Source organism: Chlorocebus sabaeus, chromosome X, assembly GCF_047675955.1.
Source record: "Chlorocebus sabaeus isolate Y175 chromosome X, mChlSab1.0.hap1, whole genome shotgun sequence".
In the NCBI taxonomy this organism is placed as follows: Eukaryota; Metazoa; Chordata; class Mammalia; order Primates; family Cercopithecidae; genus Chlorocebus; species Chlorocebus sabaeus.
The window spans coordinates 116,454,040-116,474,223 of record NC_132933.1 but is presented as its reverse complement, the minus strand read 5'-3'; the positions used below and the strand labels follow the sequence as shown (position 1 = coordinate 116,474,223).

General features: G+C 35.2%; 1 protein-coding gene across 1 annotated transcript in view; it reads left to right on the top strand.

Moving 5' to 3' along the window:
• CFAP47 (cilia and flagella associated protein 47) overlaps positions 1 to 20,184 on the top strand; it is a 434,895-nt gene that overhangs the window by 319,455 nt on the left and 95,256 nt on the right. The window contains exons 52-54 of the mRNA XM_073013816.1: positions 13,138 to 13,313; positions 15,404 to 15,511; positions 18,227 to 18,338. Of these exons, the coding sequence (XP_072869917.1) occupies positions 13,138 to 13,313; positions 15,404 to 15,511; positions 18,227 to 18,338 (396 nt within the window). The remainder of the gene's footprint in view (positions 1 to 13,137; positions 13,314 to 15,403; positions 15,512 to 18,226; positions 18,339 to 20,184) is intronic.

Sequence of the window (20,184 nt, the reverse complement as noted above, 5' to 3'; positions counted from 1 at the left end):
TTTTTAAATATGTGGATAGATTTCTTTATAGAATTGATTACTTAGAATCTTGAACTTTGGCTCCAATAAATAGAAAGTAAAAAAAGAAAAGATTTAAAATATTATAAATTTACAAATTGATTATTTGCCCTACTGATTTCTGGATAAATCTCCATTTAGGCATAGACGATGAATGATTAAAATTTTGAAATGTGCTCAAGTATAGATTGCAAAAGCATTATCTTCTAAGTGGAAAATTATTTAATATGACGGTAGGATCATTTCACTCAATAAAAATGTCTTATTTCTCTCAATTGGTTACCACTGCAGTGTAAAATCTTCCTTAAAGGTTATTTTAAAATATACATTAAAATGTATCCCTTTATCAACATGTAGAGAAAAAAATTTAAATAGGCTTTGAAAAAACTGAGTGCATGATGTAGCACCTCAGAAAAGGAGAAATTGACTTTCTTATTAACTATATGCTTAAAATAGGAATACAGATGACAAAATATGCAAAACAAACATAAATAAATACAATTTTAAAAGAAATTATAGATGGCCAATTGTTGCATCTTCTCATTAAATGGTGTATAAAGTGCCTTTTTCTTTCATCAAGGACTTGCCCCTCCCCATGTATATTATAATGTAATCCTAATTCAGTTTGTACTGATTTCCTATAAGTTTTCAATTTAAACCTCTTTTTGTTTTGGCACCACAGTGGGATATGTGTAACTCGTCTTATGCACATATATATTTCTAATTGCTATCATTATTGCTTTTATTATTTGTTATGAACAATTAGCTAGTTATTTCATAAATATACTTAAATAATATTATTTCATGTTCTACTTAGATTAAACACAATTATTGAGTCCCCTTTTCATTGAATAGTTTTACATTATAATGCAAGAGCGAAACCTCTTAACACATAACAGCTGCTAGATGGTTCCCTTTGTTACTATAGACAGGTTTGCTGTATTAATTAAATGTTCACATTTAACTGAGATTTGTTGAGAACGGACATCTTTTTCAACTAAGTTTACCAACTTAGCCTATCGTGGCTAGTGATGTTGCCAAATTATTAAGTTTTCTCACGTTTCTAGTCATAATTGTTGAAGGTAAAAATGTATTCCCTCTTTAACTTTCAGACATGAAGATTTATTTACTAGAAATAGTATGATTTCTTTTAAATAATGCCATCAAATGAAACGTTTGTCCATTCTTTGAAGAAGATGCTTTCTGACTGCTTTCAGAAGTATACTGAAATTGTGGTCCTCACTTGTATATTATTTCCTAATATTATTGACTGCATATTCTGTTCAGGTGAATCATTTGAGAAATACTTTATTTAAACTTTATACCTCCAGATGTGGCAATGGTTCACTCAAGATACTAAGCCATCTCTTATTTTTTTATCTGCATCTCAGTTTTTATTACATTCAACTCAATTTCCACATTTTTTCTAGAGATGAGTGATTGATCAGAATCTCTCTAAAATAGGGTTCATGTAAGAAATACTTACAATCTTGAAACACATATATTTGGTTACTTCTTACTGCAGGTTCCAAAACCAGATTACATTTTCAGTAAATAATACTTGTTTGTTAGTAGTCCATTCTCTGTTGGTATAAAGTATTTAGGATTTCCTTTGGAAATTTTAACATATAATAGCTGCTGTTCCATTTTGTTTGATCTCAAAAATTTCTTGTGTTTTATATAGTTCGGCTATGGGAGAATGATGACAGTAACCCGCTGTCTTTCCACTGACACTCAATAACTCTGATATATAGCACTGAGCTGTAAACATTTTGTGGAAACAAAACTTAAGTGTGTGAGCAACTCTTTCTATAATTTACGTTTTAAACAGCCATAGCCTTCAAAATACTTACTTCATTGTCAGTGAAAGTTGCATGATCATTTACTTCTTTCTGAGCTTTTAATTCTATAAACAACCTTCAACTAAATTAACTATATTGTTAATAAAGAGATCCAGAAATCTCTCCACAAACTAGCAAAAGAGAAGCACAGTTAAAAACACTGTTAATCCTCTTGGTGTCAAACATAAAAGCATCCATACAAAACAACACAAGTGAGACCAGGTGTGGTGGCTTATGACTATAATCCAAGCACTTTGGGAGGCCAAGGTGGGAGGCTTGCTTGAGCTCGGGAATTTGAGACCAGCCTGAGCAACATAGTGAGACCTTGTCTCTAGTAAAAAAACAAAATAAAAATTTAAAAAACACATGTGAGTTGCCAACCATTTTTAAAGTTTTTAGTTTTAGCCTCCATAATGTATTTAATGTTTTTAATGTATTTTCTTCTTTCATCCTTTTTTTTTGAGATGGAGTTTTGCTCTTGTTGCCCAGGCTGGTGTGCAATGGCATGATCTTGGCTCACCGCAACCTCCACCTCCCAGGTTCAAGTGATTCTCCTGCCTTAGCCTCCTGAGTAGCTGGGATTACAGGCATGGGCCTTCATGGCTGGCTAATTATGTATTTTTAGTAGAGACGGGGTTTCTCCATTTTGGTCAGGCTGGTCTTGAACTCCCAACCTCAGGTGATCCACCCCCCACTCAGCCTCCCAAAGTGTTGGGATTATAGGCATGAGCCACCGCACCTGGCCTCTTTCATACTTTTTATACTTTATTTTTCTAGATGAAAGATCATATATCATAAGGTATTGTCCATGACATTGAAAATTTTCTTCCTCATTAAATGTTGAGGAAGCAAAATTAGCATTCTGCTTTTAATTTATCCTGACAAGTTGTAAAAAATTCTTAAATACTATTTTTTAATCCAGAAAATATATCTCATGGTCTAATTTGAGTTAAATACAAAAAATGTAGATGTCACTATGGAAGACTATTTTGATTAATGTTGAAAACACTCATATACAAAAATATTCTATAAAAATTAGAATTTTGGTAAAATCTCATCTCTAATCTGCCTATACTCTATTTAAAAAAAATTTAAAGTACTTGTTGGCTCCCAAAAGATATAATGTTCTTCCTAAAATTATAGAGTTAATATACTTGGATTTAATATCTACATTAATTGCCAGAATATTTCCTGAATCATTTACTTATTTGTAAATTCTGAATTGATTTTGTGCATAATGTCTATGGCTTTAAAGGTCAGCAATAATTAGCCACTTTCACTTCAACTGGCAGTGGAATCAAGGCCATGCCTAGAGTTAAATTGTCAACTGTCTGCACTTCACTGAAGTGCCTAATTAAAGGGAAAAGGGTGTGTGTTGGAGAGGGTCTGCTGTCCAAACAAGGTGCTCTGCCAAAAGGAAAGATGCATTTATTCTCTCTTTCTCTCTCAGTCTCCCTCAATCCTCCCATTCTCCCTCCACGCCCTCTCTTCCTCCCTCCCTCTTCTCTTCCCCCCGCCGCCCCCCCCGCCCCCCGCACCTTACTTCTTTTTATTTTTTCATCAAAGTCATCTCTGCTGGCCAAGCTCTGTACTCTGAAGGCTGATTCCTTTTCTAGTGTTCACACATACAACTTTTCCAGTAACGACTCTGTATAGAATTTCAACAAACAAAGCTTTTCAGGAAATTTTTACTCCAAGTTAAAACAAGAATGCTGACCTGTATTTACAGAGTATCTAGGTAGTCATAATGAATTCTATTGACTCTCCTTGGTCATAATTACTGACAATGCTGTTCTGGTTAGATACGATGTTAACCAGTGTGATTTGCAGAAATGACATGGAAATAGAGATTTAGCTATTTACTCTTAAAAAACAGAGAGTGGGATAAAGAGCTGATTTTAGAAGCCAAACTTAGGTTTGTCTTTACTTTCTGGTAAACTCAGTCAGATTCTGTTCCCTCTCAGGTCAGATTCAACTCCTCCTCAGTGTTCTCATGCTCCATTCTCCCGGATGTTATGGAGAGGTTAAAAGGAAACTTAGAGGGCATCCTGACTCCAAGTTCAGAGATGGAGGGAATTTGGTCCTTATCATCTTGTCTTGACATCTGCAGTATAAAAGTCTTACTGGCTAGTCGTTGAATATCAAGGGGCTCTCCCCATCACATTCCATGTAGCCCCAAAGGGGCACAGCAGAGCATCCTTAAGGCTTTCCAAATTCCAGTGGAAAGTCACTAAAGTAGCTGAGATAGGACAGGAATTTAGGAGGAAGTTTAAGTCTTGGGTAAAGTGTGTGTTTTCTGTCTGTTGCCACCACCAGCTGAGGAAAACTTAATTTATTCTTTCTTGGTTATTAACACTGGCTAGGCAAGTTTTCTCCAAAAACTATGGTTTATATCAGAACAATAGAATCAAAACAGTAAAATATCTGAAAAAAGAGTATGTTGAAAAAACTAGACGAACTTTCTTTTCCTTGCATTCAGGGTATAGCAACCCCACCCAGCGTGCAGTAAGCTTAGAAAGCTTTAGCACTGGAAATTAAGTGAGGGTAATGGAGTGAGGTGACCTGGGTTAATATGGCAAACTATCAGCCTATTGTACCTGATGAGGAAAACCTAGCATTAGCTCTGATGGAAACAATCTAATTTGTGATTTTGTGGGCAAGTTCAAATTTTACATAATGAATAAAGACGTCGTTTTAAAACTCATATCTTACCTTGGACATTTTGAGATGAAAAATTATGATTACTTTGAGATATCTCTATATTTCTGAGTGAAATAGTGTTCAGGGGGTAGAAAGGAATGGGTCAGGTAAGAAAATCATAACTGTCCATTCCTTCTCATGTAGGCCTTTAAGTCACGAGTATATTAATTAGTTGAAATCAACATCACAGCTATCTGAAAGACCATTATTTCAATTAAAGCTCACAATGAACATTCCAAAGGAAAACAATTTTTGGCCACTCTGTCATTATGAACTACTCATGCCTCTGCCTTCTTCCATAAATGCAGATGAAGAAGAATTGACTGAACATGACATTGGATTCATTTATGCAAGTTCAAACACCTGACATGCAAAAAAAAACAAGGCAAATACCCACTCACTGTGTCAAGAATTACCCCCTGGGGTACCCCATACCCCATGATTATTAAATCATGTGTAATGTATCTTAAGCACTGTTTGCTTAACTCGTGACAAACACTCTTCAAAATGGCTTGCCTACAGGGTCATTCAGAGTTAACATTTTAATAATTCACACACATGCATATACATATATATGTATACTTACATATATATGTAGAGAATACATATACACACACACATATACGGCGGTCAGGGGGAGCGGAATACTATCTTAAACGGTTAAGCAGGAGGTTGCTTCCTAGGGATCGCTCCTTGCAATTAGAAATATTTCTATTTTCCTTTCTCTCTCAAGGTTATGGGGTGTGTCTGAATACAAATCAACAAACTTTAGGCTTTTCCAGTGTTTTCTGGCTTTTTCACAACTGCCAGGTGTCTATTAATGCATCCTCAACATACATGTCCCCCAGTCTGGCATTAGCAAACCCTGATTGCATCTCGGCATTCTATACATTTCAGGTCATATGATGGAGGATTGGGGATTGGGGTGGGTATAAGGCATGACATCATTAGATACAGTGTTGCACAGATGGAAATAGCAAAGGAATGACAATGGTGTTTCTAAGTATAGCTGTCTACATGGTTTATTTGAGTTCTGACTTTTCAATTTAGGAAAATTATTGACCCAGATTATAATGATCACTTCCTCTCAATTACATGATACTTTCAAAATACCCATTAGTTCAGTTTGTTTACTGACTTGGTAATGTTTTCAAATTGAATAAAATTAAAATTGAAGATTTCCTCAATAATATGCCTTACTTAATATTATTGTGTGTTTTCTCCTCAGAAATAATCCTTTTATAATGAACTCGTGATTATCTTCTGAGAGAGGGTATGGTGAAAATACTTCATGTTAGTGCATATTAAATTGTCATTGACTCAATTCAGTGGTTATGTGGAAGTAAATAATCTTTATTTATTCTGACCACGCAGGAAATGATGAAGTGTTTAGTGCACTCAGTGAATTACACTTTTTCCTCTTAGAGTAGGTATGAACCAGCAACCAAGTGACAAAGTGATAAGGCAATAAAGTCTTTCTCCCATCTGAAACTGCTGTCTTCACCCAGTAACTTTCAAGTAAGGAGGCAGGCTGAATTAACTGGAGACTTTTAAACTCCTTCTGAGTTAGATTTTTACATAGTTGCTTTATTATTTAGTTAAAAGTTGTGATTATCCAAGATACCAGACATTTCAATAATTCTATATATTATATAATATGTAATATATAATGTATAATATGTAATACTTTTAATATATAATGTATAATAGGTATATACATACACACAAACACTAAATTATCTCATAAATTGCACATTTTATTTTCTAATGAGTATTTACTGGATATCTCTGATATTCCTGATACTGTTCTAGATGCTAAAGAACAGTGATGAACAATACAAGCAAGACCCCTATTTGCATGGAGCTACCATTCTAGTGGAGTTAGAAAACGAATAAAGTAATTGAATTGGGATGTTTCCTGGGAAGTTCTCCTGTTACCCTGGATTTTCAAATGAAGTCACAAACCTGAGAATTATCTATAGATAATTATATTTCCATGTTATGAAAGTGGTTGCTGTGCCATTTATTTAAGGCTCTCTAAATATAGTATTCAGAGTATATCTAGCTGATCCAGCAAATAAACCCTAAATTTGCCATGGCTAAACACAGTAAAAGCTTTTAACAATTGTAACATTCTAGTGAATGTGTCCCTGGTTGGTGGGTGGCATACTCCCTGTTGTGATTCAGGGAGCCAGGGTTGTTCCATCTTGTGATTCCTTCCTTTTTAGGGACTCAGAGGTCCCTACATGTAGCTGGAGAAAAAGAAAGCAGAGAGAAGAGAATTTCCAGTAGTTTTAATGGCCTTGACATACAGGTGACACACCACTTTCACTCACATACAATTGGAGAAAACTAATGACACAGCTAAGCCCAGGTGAAAGAGGCTCTGGGAAATGGAATCTCTAGTTGGACAGCCACTTCCAAGTGACATCTTCGTGTCATGAAAGGGGAACTTAGGATTTTAGTGGAGAGAGATTGCAGGATCTAACCAGTAGCCCGCAATGCAATGGAGCTCTCTCTTTGTTCCCAGGTGGATCGGCAGATCGAGAAATAATAGACACACACAAGATAGTGAAAGCTGGGTCCAGGGGGGTCACCACCTTCTGGTCCAGCGGTGCCAACAATGCACTGGATATGCCAGCATTTTATTAAGTTTAGTGAGGGCGGGGGTAGGTTAGTGAGGGATTTAGGGTCATTTGATTATGAGGTGAGATGGTCACATGGGGATGAAGTAATTCTTTAACATAACATCCGTATGCAGAAGTACAGTATACAGAGATAAGAATTTACAATATAGTGTGTGCATCAGTAATTTCTAACAGAGCCTTAAAATAGAAACACAGTATTTCCATAACCTATGATTAGCAAGATAGTAATCAGCAGTAACAGTTACAGCAAAAGCTGGTTACAAACAATCCATAGAAACAGGACGTGAAGCTAGACAACCGGTTAGACTAGAAATTCTCAGAAGGGAGTATGCCTTAACCCTGAAGAGGCCTAGAAGAGCAGTGGCAAGATGAGGGCATTTATAGCCCTATCTTATCCATATGGACACGTGCCCCCCATGCATCCGTTTGTAGGCTCTCCGCAAAGGTTGCATTCCATTCCCAGAGCTATGAACATCTGCTTTTCTGGGATAGGAATCCTGGTGATGTGAAACCTCCCTGACTGCACATCCATTCAGAGGCTCTCTGCAGGGGGAAGCATATCATTTGCTGTTGGCTCATTCTGGCAGTCCAACCTGGCATTGTCTTTACACAATCCTGCATGCAATTTTGTATTCACAATAATCAGGAGCATTTCATCTTTTATTCCATAGCAATAGTTTCAGGGGGTCTCCCTACAGAGAGATGATGTTTCTGGCACATCAAGGGAGGGGAGAAATCTTTAGCCCATCACCCATTTACAGCTCATATCTGTGGTGGCCAGAACAAAAACACAGTGGGAGTGTCTTCTTTAAGGAGAGGAAGCTGACAGTTTAATGCCCCTGGCTCTTGGTGAGTTCCTACCAACAGAATGGACCACAGAGAAAGGGAAGGTGGTTAGAGTGAGAGCAAGATGCACTTTCATCGACACAAGTCAAGATGTAGTGGACCAAAGTGAATTTGACGTAAAATGAAATAAGGCTAGGCTTGAGCTTATTTGAAAGGACCCAGCCCAAGAAACATTCTTCTAGGGTTGGAAGACTCCTGGAGAGTCTACATGGGGGTAATTCAAGATAGAAGAAGGCAAAAGGAACCTATATACTCACCTGGATAAGATCAGGTAGCACCAATTAAGTAAGTGGGTATTGTTCTTCTACCTGTCATCCCATTTCATCCTGCAACCTGACAGAGCCAGCCACATCAGCACCATGATCATAGGAGAGGAAGCTGGAACAGAGGGTTGAAAAGAGCAGGCCATGTTTGCCTCCTTCCTCACAAGCAGTGTGCAAAATTCCCAGACAGGCCTGATGGTAAGGATGAGGTGCCAGAAAGGGAGGATCAGGAGCAGACTTCAATTGCATGTGAGAAGAAAGTGTTGATTGATTTCAGATTTCTATAAATACCTCAAAGTTAGACTCTTCTGGCACTGGGAGCCATCTTGAGATAATAATAGGGCTGGAGGAAGGCAGCTCCTTCAGGGGTTTGGATAGCAGTAGTGAGAGACTTTTCAGATTGCACTCCACTAAAGTTAGTCTATCCGGTGTACTGTTATAATGAAAATAGATGACTGAGGTAAATTTAGACAGTGATAATTCTATGAACAAAAATATTCCAGGGTAACATTGAGGGTGGCTTGAAGACTGTGGCAATGCACCCAACTAGAGAGACTAATGGTGCAGAGGCCCTCAGAACAAAATGAGCTCAGTGGGAAGGGACACAACAAGAAGGAGCATAGGCAGTCCAGAAGCAGGGAAGAGGTAGAGAGGACACAGCTGGACAGGAAAGGTTGCAGGATTGATGGGGTGGGAGTGGGGCTGTTACTTGTGATTAGAGTTTTTGAGGTGTTTGCAGGACCAGATCTCCTGGGGCCTCAAAAGGCAAGAAGAAAGATTTTAGTCTATGTGCATTTAGCCAATAGAGGGTGTAAACGAAATGAATGACCTGATTTAATTTATGTTTTTAAACTTCTCTGTAAGTTCCTTCCATTGTAAAAAAAATAAATAAATAAACATATAGCTTATACATATGTGCTAGGTGCAGTGGCTCACACCTATAATCCCAGCACTTTGGGAGGTGGGTGGATCATGAGGTCAGGAGGTTGAGACCATCCTGGCTTACACGGTGAAACCCCGTCTCTACTGAAAATACAAAAAAATTAGCCAGGCGTGGTGGTGGGCGCCTATAGTCCCAGCTACTCAGGAGGCTGAGGCAGGAGAGTGGTGTGAACCCAGGAGGCAGAGCTTGCAGTGAGCCGAGATTGCGCCACTGCACTCCAGCCTGGGTGACAGGGCGAGACACCATTTCAAAAAATAAAAAAATAAAAATAAAAAAAATAATATGTATGTGTATACATATATATACATAAATGCTGAAAATATCTAATATTTGTTTTAAAAGTGTGTAGGTATTCAAACTTCCTCTGAAAATCTTTATAATTTGCAAAATTCAATACAACTGTTTTTATATATTTAAAAAGAGTATTCCACTTCTACATGAGTGGTTAAATGTTTTAATTATTTTCAATTTCAGCGTCTTGTGAATGTCTTTTCTGTTTTAAAATTTTTACTTGTATTTCACGGGATTAAATATGCGTTATTTAGTCCTCTTACAAAGGAGTCTGAGAAATGGAAGCAATTTCTTTAAACAGCCATTATGTTTGCTACCATATTCTTAAGTACAAGCCAGGAAAAATATTGGATACCTTATAAAAGAATGCTTTCTATCATTAAACCTAAAAGAGCCCATGTGAAGATGAAAGAAAGCTTTAGAAGTCATCATGTAATGTTCAGCCATTACTGTTTTACTTGAGTTTCAAAAAAAAAATCAGTCAAAATTGATTTATGTTTAATTCTGAACACAAATTAACTTTAAAAGCCTGCTCATGAAAGTGGAGGAATATGCCATTTGCAAAACAGACACCAGCCAAGTATTTCAAACGTTTTTATAGATAAAGTATTCACAGAATTCAATGGACTATGTACTTCTCATTTAGTAAGAGTTCTTTATAAAATAAAATGGAATGTGAGGTGGCAAGATAACTTAGCCAAAACAATTAATATTGTTTTAAATATAATTTTAATGTTTTGTATGTTATTTTCTCAAAATGGCTATGCATTTCTGTAATCATACAGATAACCTAAGAAAGTTGTTTCAAGAATAAACATGAGTTCTGATCATCTTATAAAATGAGAGATAACAAAAAATTTCTCCTCTTTAACTTACTGAATATATCAAATACTTTAAAGATGTAATTTTACAACCTTAAGAAATATTGATATTTAGAAAAGCAATCTTCCCTGAAATTTTGAAGATATTTTGGCAGGTGGATATTTAAATACAAATTATTCATTATGTTTAAGGTGTCATTTAAGTTTTTCTGTTTAAACCTAGAAGAAAATAATATCCAAACAATAATGAAATTTAGAAATCATTTTCATAATATTATAGTTACATTTGAGATACTTTCTACCATACTAGAAATATAGTACAGTTAATTAGAAACTTAAAGCTTTTGACTATAGTGAAACATTTATTTCTGTTGAGTCTTGCTATTTTCAAAACTCCAAATAATGAGATTCCAGAGATTTTCAAGAGATTGCAGTACTGGTAACTCTAAGCATTCAACGATTGCTCTCTGGAAGGCTGCTCTGTGAAGGATTTTGAGGATGTGTCCAGACCTACTGAATAAGAGTGAAGTGATCAGTTAATAGTATTTGTCATGGATGTTGCAAGGATGCCAAGGAGGAGCTGTGATTTAAGTGCTCCATAGACACCATCCGTATTTCCCACTCGTAAGATCTGGCCAACTATAGAATGTTATGACACTTTGGTAGCACGAGAGCATGGTCTCGTTAGATAGGTTGTATTTTACACAGAAACTAGTAGGTTTAATGTGATTTTGTTCCATTTTGTTTTCAAGACTTATATATGTAATAAGACCTCAGGTAGTTCTATATTCCAATATTTATTCCTCTTTAGACCAGAATCTAAATCTAAATCTAATGTGTAGGTCTCAACATGTGAGTGGGTCAAAACTAGCATTATTTTTTTCAGGAAATAGAATATAATAAAAGGTAGTAGAGAGTATCAGAAAATATTACATGTGGTAAATGCAGGGATTGTTTTATAAAACTTTTGTGATATATATATATATGTGAACCATATTGTGATATAAAACAAATTATTCTAGGTTGTGGTTCAAACATTTTGAAACTCAGTGGTTTAGATTCTAGCATTTTTACTTCTATGACAGGCTATAGCATTCTGTTGAATGGACTCTGTTCTTCTCTGAATAATGTCTGAGTAGTAGACCAGGACAAATGTCTAGGCCAAATGTGTCATTTCCATATTCTGTCTTAAGCCCTGAGCAAAATCTCTAGGCTCATATTGGGTTGATAGTATTTGTTACCTTGGCATACCCTTTTTTCTAGTTGTTCTTATTTTTGACCATTGGAAACTTATTTGGAGGCCAAGTCCTGTATCAACTTTATAAAATATGCCAGGTTACCCAGGAAATTAGTCACTGGTCAGTATTTTATGTTTTACACTTTTATTTTTCCTTCTTTATAATTATAAGCATTGACTATTTTGCTGTAGATGTTTAAATGCCCACTTATTTTAAGAATCATAATTCTAATGTCTCCTGAAACCATTGTAGAAGACTATTTTTTCATTGCATTTATAATCAACATTGATTTCCAATAAGTGATATCTGCTCTGATGTAATTGTTAATTTGTATATATGCTTGGTTTCCATCTTTCTTCACCAGACGTTGTTCACCACACTAAATGTTGTTTCCATTCCTCTAAAATGTAGCATCCCTCCAACTCATTTATTTATTAGAAGTGATCAGGCAAATATTCTCAGCTAGGTCCTCTGAAACAGCCATAGACAAAGCTGTAATATCTACCTTGAAGATACGTTCCCAGAAGCTTAGTAAGAATTTTTTGTCACCCCTGTAAAGTGATTTGATAAATTCATAACAGTTCCATGTTCTAAAGTACGTTTATTACCAAGCTTTGATTTATAATTGAAATGCTCAACCTCCATTTCTTTAGGTTAAAACATTTAGGCAACTGGAATTTGTTAAAATTGAGATGCATCCTGTCTACTAATTATCTTAACTACATTTGCTTTAATTATAGCTTTTGATGTAGTGGAGATCATGGCTGAAATGGGGTGCGTTACAAGTCATTAACCAGGATGGGTCAGTATGAGGATCAGGAAATATCTTAGAACTTAAAGAGTGCCTTCCAGAGCTAAGACAGTGTACCTTGGGGGAACGACAGGACAAACAAGAACAGAAGGAAGAAATCTAAACAGAAAAATGTATCATTAACATAGTTTGACTTTTTAGTTTAGATTGTCCCTACTACTTGATGCAAAGGTACGTTGTTACTTTAAGTGTTTCCTTTGAATCAGCAGCAGCAGCAGCATCATGTGGAAACTTTCTAGAAATATAAATTTCAGACCCCATCCCAGATCTACTGAATCTCTGGGATGGAGAAGGGGTGTGGGGGAGAGGTGGATAAAAGTCTGTCTTTTAGCAGACTCTGCTGGTTATTCTTAAGTGTGATAAAGTTTGAGTACCATTCCTAGAGTAAACACTGAAAAATGGACCTCATAGAAATAATGATACCAGTGAAAAATATATTTTAAATGTAATTTTACAAATAGTTTTCATCCATTTAGTTACATGGATCTCTGTGTAGTATTTGCTGTTGAAAAAAATAAGGTTACAATTTATCAAGGCTAATGAAAGAAAACATACAAGAGATTCAAAGCTAGTGAGATGTATTCAATAGTGTATCAAGGAAAAAAATAAAACAAATGGCCTTATATTATGTAATAATTTCCTTTACATTTCCTTTCATAGTATAATGACTCCATGCTGACACTAAAAAGTGATTACATATTTTTTGTATAATTCTAGGACAGCACTTGCATTGAAATACCTCTCTCTAATCCAAAAGATAGAGCTCTTCACTTAGATGTGCAGTTAACGAGTGCTGCCCTTAATGGTGATAATGAAATTATCCTGAGTCCACTACAGTGCACCAAATATATTGTATGGTATTCTCCAGCAACTACAGGCTATAGCAATGAAAGGTATGGTTTCAGTGTGGCATTATATTTCATTGTTGAACCTTAGAAATTAACCTTTAAATTTTACTTTTTCTTACACGATAATCATTAAAATTACACTTGCTCATAGTTTTAACTTTGTTTAATACTAGTCCCTGAAAAAATGTACTGATTTAGTTGGAGTTAGCTTTTGCTTGCTTCAGTGCAAAAATAGTAGTTATCAGAATATCAAATTAAATAATTTCTACATTTCTCCTTTTACCCCCTTTCACTTCACTTTTTACTAAGTAAACCTTTATGGATGCAAAAGCTGAACCAAATGAAAACAATTGCATGAGGACTAGGGATTAAACTTTCAATTTTCTTGATGAAAATTCATATATTTTACTTATTAATTAAATACAAATAATTCACTTGGAGGACATAGAGGAATTAAAGTAATTAATTACAGTCATAATGTCCTACAATAAATATCTTGAACTTATTTCTGCTAACTGAAATTCTGCATCCTTTGACCAGTCTCTCCCCAAAGTTTGTGTCCCCTCCACCTCCCAGCACCTGGTAACAATAATCATTATACTCTCTGCTTCTGCGTTCATTTTTTTGTTATTGTTATACTTTAAGTTCTAGGGTACATGTGCACAACGTGCAGGTTTGTTACACATGTATACATATGCCATATTGGTGTGCTGCTCCCATTAACTCGTCATTTACATTAGGTATATCTCCTAATGCTACCCCCTCCCTCCCCGCTCCCCACAATAGTTCAATTTTTTTAAATTCAACATATAAGTGAAATCTGTCTTTCTGTGCCTGGCTTATTTTATTTAATGTAACATCCTTTAGAATAACTCTTATTGGTGCTTCAAGTACAGTATCCTACAATAGAAACCAGTAATTGTTATTTTAACGAGTCAGTAAATAAATGAATACATCTGTGAAATTTTAAAGGATAAAAATTATTATTCTGTGAATCATGAAAATAAGAATATCACATATTATAAAAGACACTATTTTGAAAAAAATATCATTAGAAATATGGGCTGGTCTTTTTGCCCTAATATGACGGCACAGGCTTTGTGAACATATACTGAATCTTGAATTTTCTTTATCAGCATACATTAAAAAATTTTTTGGCTAATACTGTCTGCCTACTCTGCTATCATCATTGGGGCATGTATTTTACATACATATAAAATTCTCACAGCAACTGTAAGAGGTAAGAGTGATTCCTCCTATTTTATAAATGAGAAAATTGAAGCTCAAAAAGTTAAATGACTTTTTCAAAACTGCACAAGTAAAAGATGACAGAGCTGAGATACCATCCCAGTTATCTTTTCTTTTTTTTTCTTTTGAGTCGGAGTCTCACTCTGTCACCTGGGCTGGAGTGAAGTGACGTGATCTCGGCTCACTGCAACCTCTGCCTCCCAGGTTCAAGCGATTCTCCTGCCTCAGCCTCCCGAGTGGCCGGGATTACAGGCGACCGCCACTACACCCAGCTAATGTTTTGTGTTTTAATGGAGATGGGGTTCTACCATATTGGCCAGGCTGGTCTTGAACTCCTGACCTCATGATTCGCCTGCCTCGGTCTCCCAAAGTGCTGGGATGACAGGTGTGAGCCACCATGTCCGGCCCCCAGTTATACTTTTTTAGACTGTCACAAGCTCCGCTTCCCTGGTAGTTGAGGATGTGCTGATCATAAAGCAAGTTCTCTAGAGCTCTATGTCACTTGATAGTATTCACATGAAAATGCACATGCATTCAACTAAAACTAAATTTGACGTAACCACAGTTAAAAAGCAGGGCTTTTACTGTTCCACCTTCTGCAAGATATTTAAACTACTCATGTTTAAACATTGTTGTTGATCCAGTAGGCATTTATTAAACAGATATTAATGACAACACTGCTTTTCTTGAATAATGAAGTGATTTTCTCAACCAAAACTGAAGAATTAAAAATACATCTACAAATAGAGTAGTACATGTTACAGAGCAGTTGTCAAATGTTGTATTTAAAACCAACTATTTATACTAGTTTGGGGTATACTTCTTCTGCTAAATTTATTACACAAACTAAAACTGCTGACAAAATTTTGTGTATTTCTCTCCACCAGCATTATTTTTCAGCCTGAAATGGCTGAAGAGTTCTGGTATTTACTGAAATTAACTATTGAATTACCAAAACCAACCATAATGCCAGAAATACAGTGCGACCTTGGCAAGTAAGTTCTACTTAATAGATAAAGTTATTGCTTGCAAGAAAAATAGTTAATCTATTACAATATTGTTATAATGCATTCAGTGTCTAAAGTGAAAAATAAATATATCTTTAGTCATTGATTTTTTTTCCTAGGGAAGGTTTGATATGTAAACTACACTGTGGAAAACTTGTCAAAGAAAAACAAATCAGGACTTAGCAAGGAAAGAGTTTTATTCAAAAGGATTATTACAAGGGATAAAAAGAGACCATTGCAATAGGGAAAGACTCCCATTAGAAGTCTACAAGGGTCTGCAAAATCAAACAGAAAAAAATTTGTCTTTTATAAAGTAAAGGAAGGACAAGCAGATATAGACAGAATCTTTGGAGGGAAAGCTGGACAAGCAAGGGAAAATGGCCCGTGATGTCTAACAGGAAAAGGGTTTTACTGTGGTCAGCTAATTCCCAGAAGCTGAGAAAGGGTCATTTTACTTTGTGTGTCTGCATGCTTGTTTAGGCTTAGGGACAAGCAGAGTTCAGGGGCTGGTGGGAAGGAGAGAAACCTGGCAAAAGTTTCCTCAAGGCAAAACAGAGGTAAGCAATGAACAACTGTGAACATTTGGTCAGTGGGTTAATGCCATGATCCCTTGAGATATAACCATTCATTTTTAGATAGTTGAGTTCCTACTATTTATCAAGTTTGGTGCTGGTAAATAGGGGTAAACAAGGCATAATCCCTACTTTTAAAGAGTATACACCCTAATGAGCAAATTAGTGCCTTTTAACTAATTTCTGTCCCTTGTCACATCAAAAGAGTGTTGCATTCTTCCAGTACATGCTCTTTAGCCACAACGATGACATTTGAAATTTTTTTCTTATAGTAGCATACATATCTAGTATGAAAATATTTTATTCCTATTTTTCTAAGGTATTGTGTATGAGAAAACTTGGGAAATTGGTAATATATGAAGTAGATGCTTACCAAAAAATGATGAGAAATCTGTCATGATTTTTAGTGTATTTTATTCATTATAATTAATGAAGTTTTGGTTATTTTCATTGAATGTCTTCATATGTCGCTGGTGAAAGAACAAATTCATGATTTACAGAGACTTGTTAAATTTGTAGTCTAGAATCATAAAACTGACATATAATGTTCTTTTTAAGGTGAATCATTTTATGCATATAGTTTATATAAAAACAAGAAAATGGTGATTTATATGAATTATATAATTTGAATTTATGAACTGAATTCTGCTCAGCACATATTACCTAATTTTACTCTGTCACAGGGCCATAACATTGTGAAAAATAATATATGTATGGTGATTATTCCATTCTTTTTATTACAGATTTGATACCTAAATATTTTAATCTTAATTACTCTATATTGTTAGCAAGAAACAGTAAAGAGATATGAAAAACTGTACATAGATAAAATTATGTTATTATGTTATACTTTAACATTACAAAAAAATGAAGATGACAAGTTGGATGCTGTACATTCAAAACCATTAGAATTGATAGTTGAGAATTATGAACACTCATTTATTACTTGCTTAGAGCATAAATAGTCACATATTTTGGGCATTTACTCATCATCAATTCGGATCTTGTTAATGTCATGAATGAAAACTTTGTGCATTTATTACTCTATTATTACAACTAGACTGTGTTAGCTTTTTTGGCTGGATTTAGCATTTATAAAACAATAAGTAAACATTATTCCTAAAACTGGAATATATTCTAATATCTAATATGGGATAACATTAGGTCTCAAAAATAGAGAGCCAAAGATTATTTAATTTAGTAAAATGTCATTAGTTCATACATAATTATTTTGATTTTGAAACTAAAATAAGTCATTATATTAGCTTCCTAGGGTTGCCATAACAAGCACCATAAACTGGGTGGCTTAAGACCACAAAAAATGTATTGTCTCACAGTTCTGAAGGCTAGAAGTTTAAAATCAAGGGTTCACCATGACCATGCTCCTTCTGAAACCTGTAAGGGATAATTCTTTGTCTCTTTTAGCTTCTATTTCTTCTTCTTCTTTTTTTTTTTTTTTTTTTTTTCATGTTTTAGAGACAGGGTCTTGCTCTGTCACTGAGGCTAGAGTGCAGTGGCGCGATCATGGCTCACTGCAGCCTCAAACTCCTGAGCTATAGCAATCCTTCTGCCTCAGCCTCCCAAGTAGCTAGGGCTACAGGCAAGCCACCATGCCTGGCTATTTTTAAAATTTTTTGTAGAGACAGGGTCTTGCTGTGTTGCTCAGGCTTGTCTTGAACTCCTGGCCTCAAGTGACCCTCCAGACTCAGCTTCCCAAAGCACTGGGATTACAGGCATGAGCAACTGTGTCTGGTCTCTTTTAGCTTCTTGTGCTTGCCAGCATCCTTTGGCTTTCTGTGACTTGTAGATACATCACTCTGATCTCTACTTCCACTGTTATATGGCCATCTTCTGTGTATCTTCTCGTGATTCTATTTACAAAGACATGAGTCATACTGGATTAAGGGCCTGTCTTACTCCAATAAGACATTATCTTAACTAGTTATATATGCAGTGACTCTATTTCCAGATAATATCACATTCTGAAGTACTAGGAATTAAGACTTCAATATATCTTATGGGGTGGCATATTTTAATTCTAGGGGTCATCAAGTTTATGGAATTAACACTAAATAAGTTTATGAATACCAGCAACTTTACTAGCTTTTTTTCTTTTTTTTTTTTCTCCCAGGCATGTCACTCAGATCATTCCCGTAGTTAATCGTACACATGAAACCTTAAAATTGCGAGCAACAAACAGTAATCCTGAAAATTTTGTCCTGGATGTTAACAGAAAATCACAAGTAAGTAAATTCAGAGAGCCATGAAATTTACTGCTGCTAGAGTATTTTCCAATTCTGATTTGGGGACACTGGTGGAGTATTATCACTTGAATTATTACTAAGGATTTAAATTTCTAAAATTTAAAAATTGAATTTTGTATACCCAGCATGGTGTCTCACGCCTGTAATCCCAGCACTTTGGGAGGCCAAGGCGGGCAGATCACTTGAGGCCAGGAGTTTGAGACCAGCCTGGCCAATGTGGCGAAACCCCGTCTCTACTAAAAATACAAAAATTAGCCAGACGTGGTGTCACGTGCCTGTAATCCCAGCTACATGAGAGGCTGAGGAATGAGAATCGCTTGAACCCAGCCTAGGCAACAGAGCGAGACTCTGTCTCCAAAAATAACTTTTTTAAAAAAAGAATTTATTTTATATACTTCTCCCCTTGAATTTTAATTTATCAACAAAACAATATCATGTTAATATAAATTTTTTAAATTATATATGCTAGAGTCATGCTCATGATTATTTCATTCTAATAAATTGGTTGTGTGTTCTTTCTCACCATTTTAGTAATCAGTTTTTGTAACATTTTCCAGTATTATGATTATTAACTCTATTGTCATTATATGTTATCAGGGCTCCAAGAGACCAGTTGTTTTCTAGCCTTTCCTGAGTTCTTGCCCATCCCCCATTCCTCACCCCTGACACAGACACACACTTTCAGACAATGCTGACAACTCTACCCCTCTCTGCTTCTTTCTCTGCCCAACTTTCTCATTCTTAGATCCTGGCAGAGACTAGGTCCAGTCAATGATACTAAATCACTCTTCTCCTTCCTGCAAGTTACAAAATAAGATCCTAAGGTTTAGCATGACTATCTCTGTTTCTAAAGCATAGGACACCATTTATTTGCAGTGAGTGTCATACTTTCAGGTAACCATCAAAATGATAATTACAGTAGACTGTTTTTATCAACGGACTTCAAAGTAAATCATGAAACCCTACTAGTAGATATAGTATTTAAATAAAGGCTTTTACTATTTGTTGTTTAATGATTAACAAATCTACACTTTGATTTATTTATTTCTATCTTAACATCTGTCTCTTGTCAGTTACTGATTGCCAACGTATGTAATGATATGAAAGTAGTTCTTAGCTATCATACTATGTCAAATTAGAAATCACTAATTACTATATTGCTAAAATTGGTGTGTATGCTTTAATCTTAAAAAGAGTGTATTAAAATGTACACACATTATTGTATCATTCAATACCACATTTTTCCATAAATTATATAAAGGCTGATATTCAGGATATAATTTACATATTACTGAAATTCCTCATTAGATAGTGGTGTTTTTGTATCCTTTACATATCTACTTTTAGAGAACAATCTAATCTGTGGTCCAAGGGAAAATAAATGTAATATATTGCACATCCAAACTTACATTACATAATCAAGAATATAAACTCTGTTTTAACATTTCAAGCCATTGCTTTGTAGTCCATTAATTCTTCTATTCATTTATCAAACATTATTGATCACTGAATATGCAATTAACTCTAATATTAGAAAACAACTCAAAAAGTTATTTATGAGAAAAATACTATCACATTTTAGAAAGCAAATAGGAACACACATTAGTTGTAATGATAATAAATGAAAAATATATAAAGAGAAACATCTATATATTTATATCTATGGAGAGAATAAACTATTTTTCCAAATTTTCTAAGTTGAAGGACTATATAAAATACAATTTTACTTATTTTTGCTAAGTCTGACAGTGAAATTAATAACCCTAAAGTGTATATTAACTGATAGTCCTGAAACATTCAAGATATCAGAGAGAGAGCCAGCCTG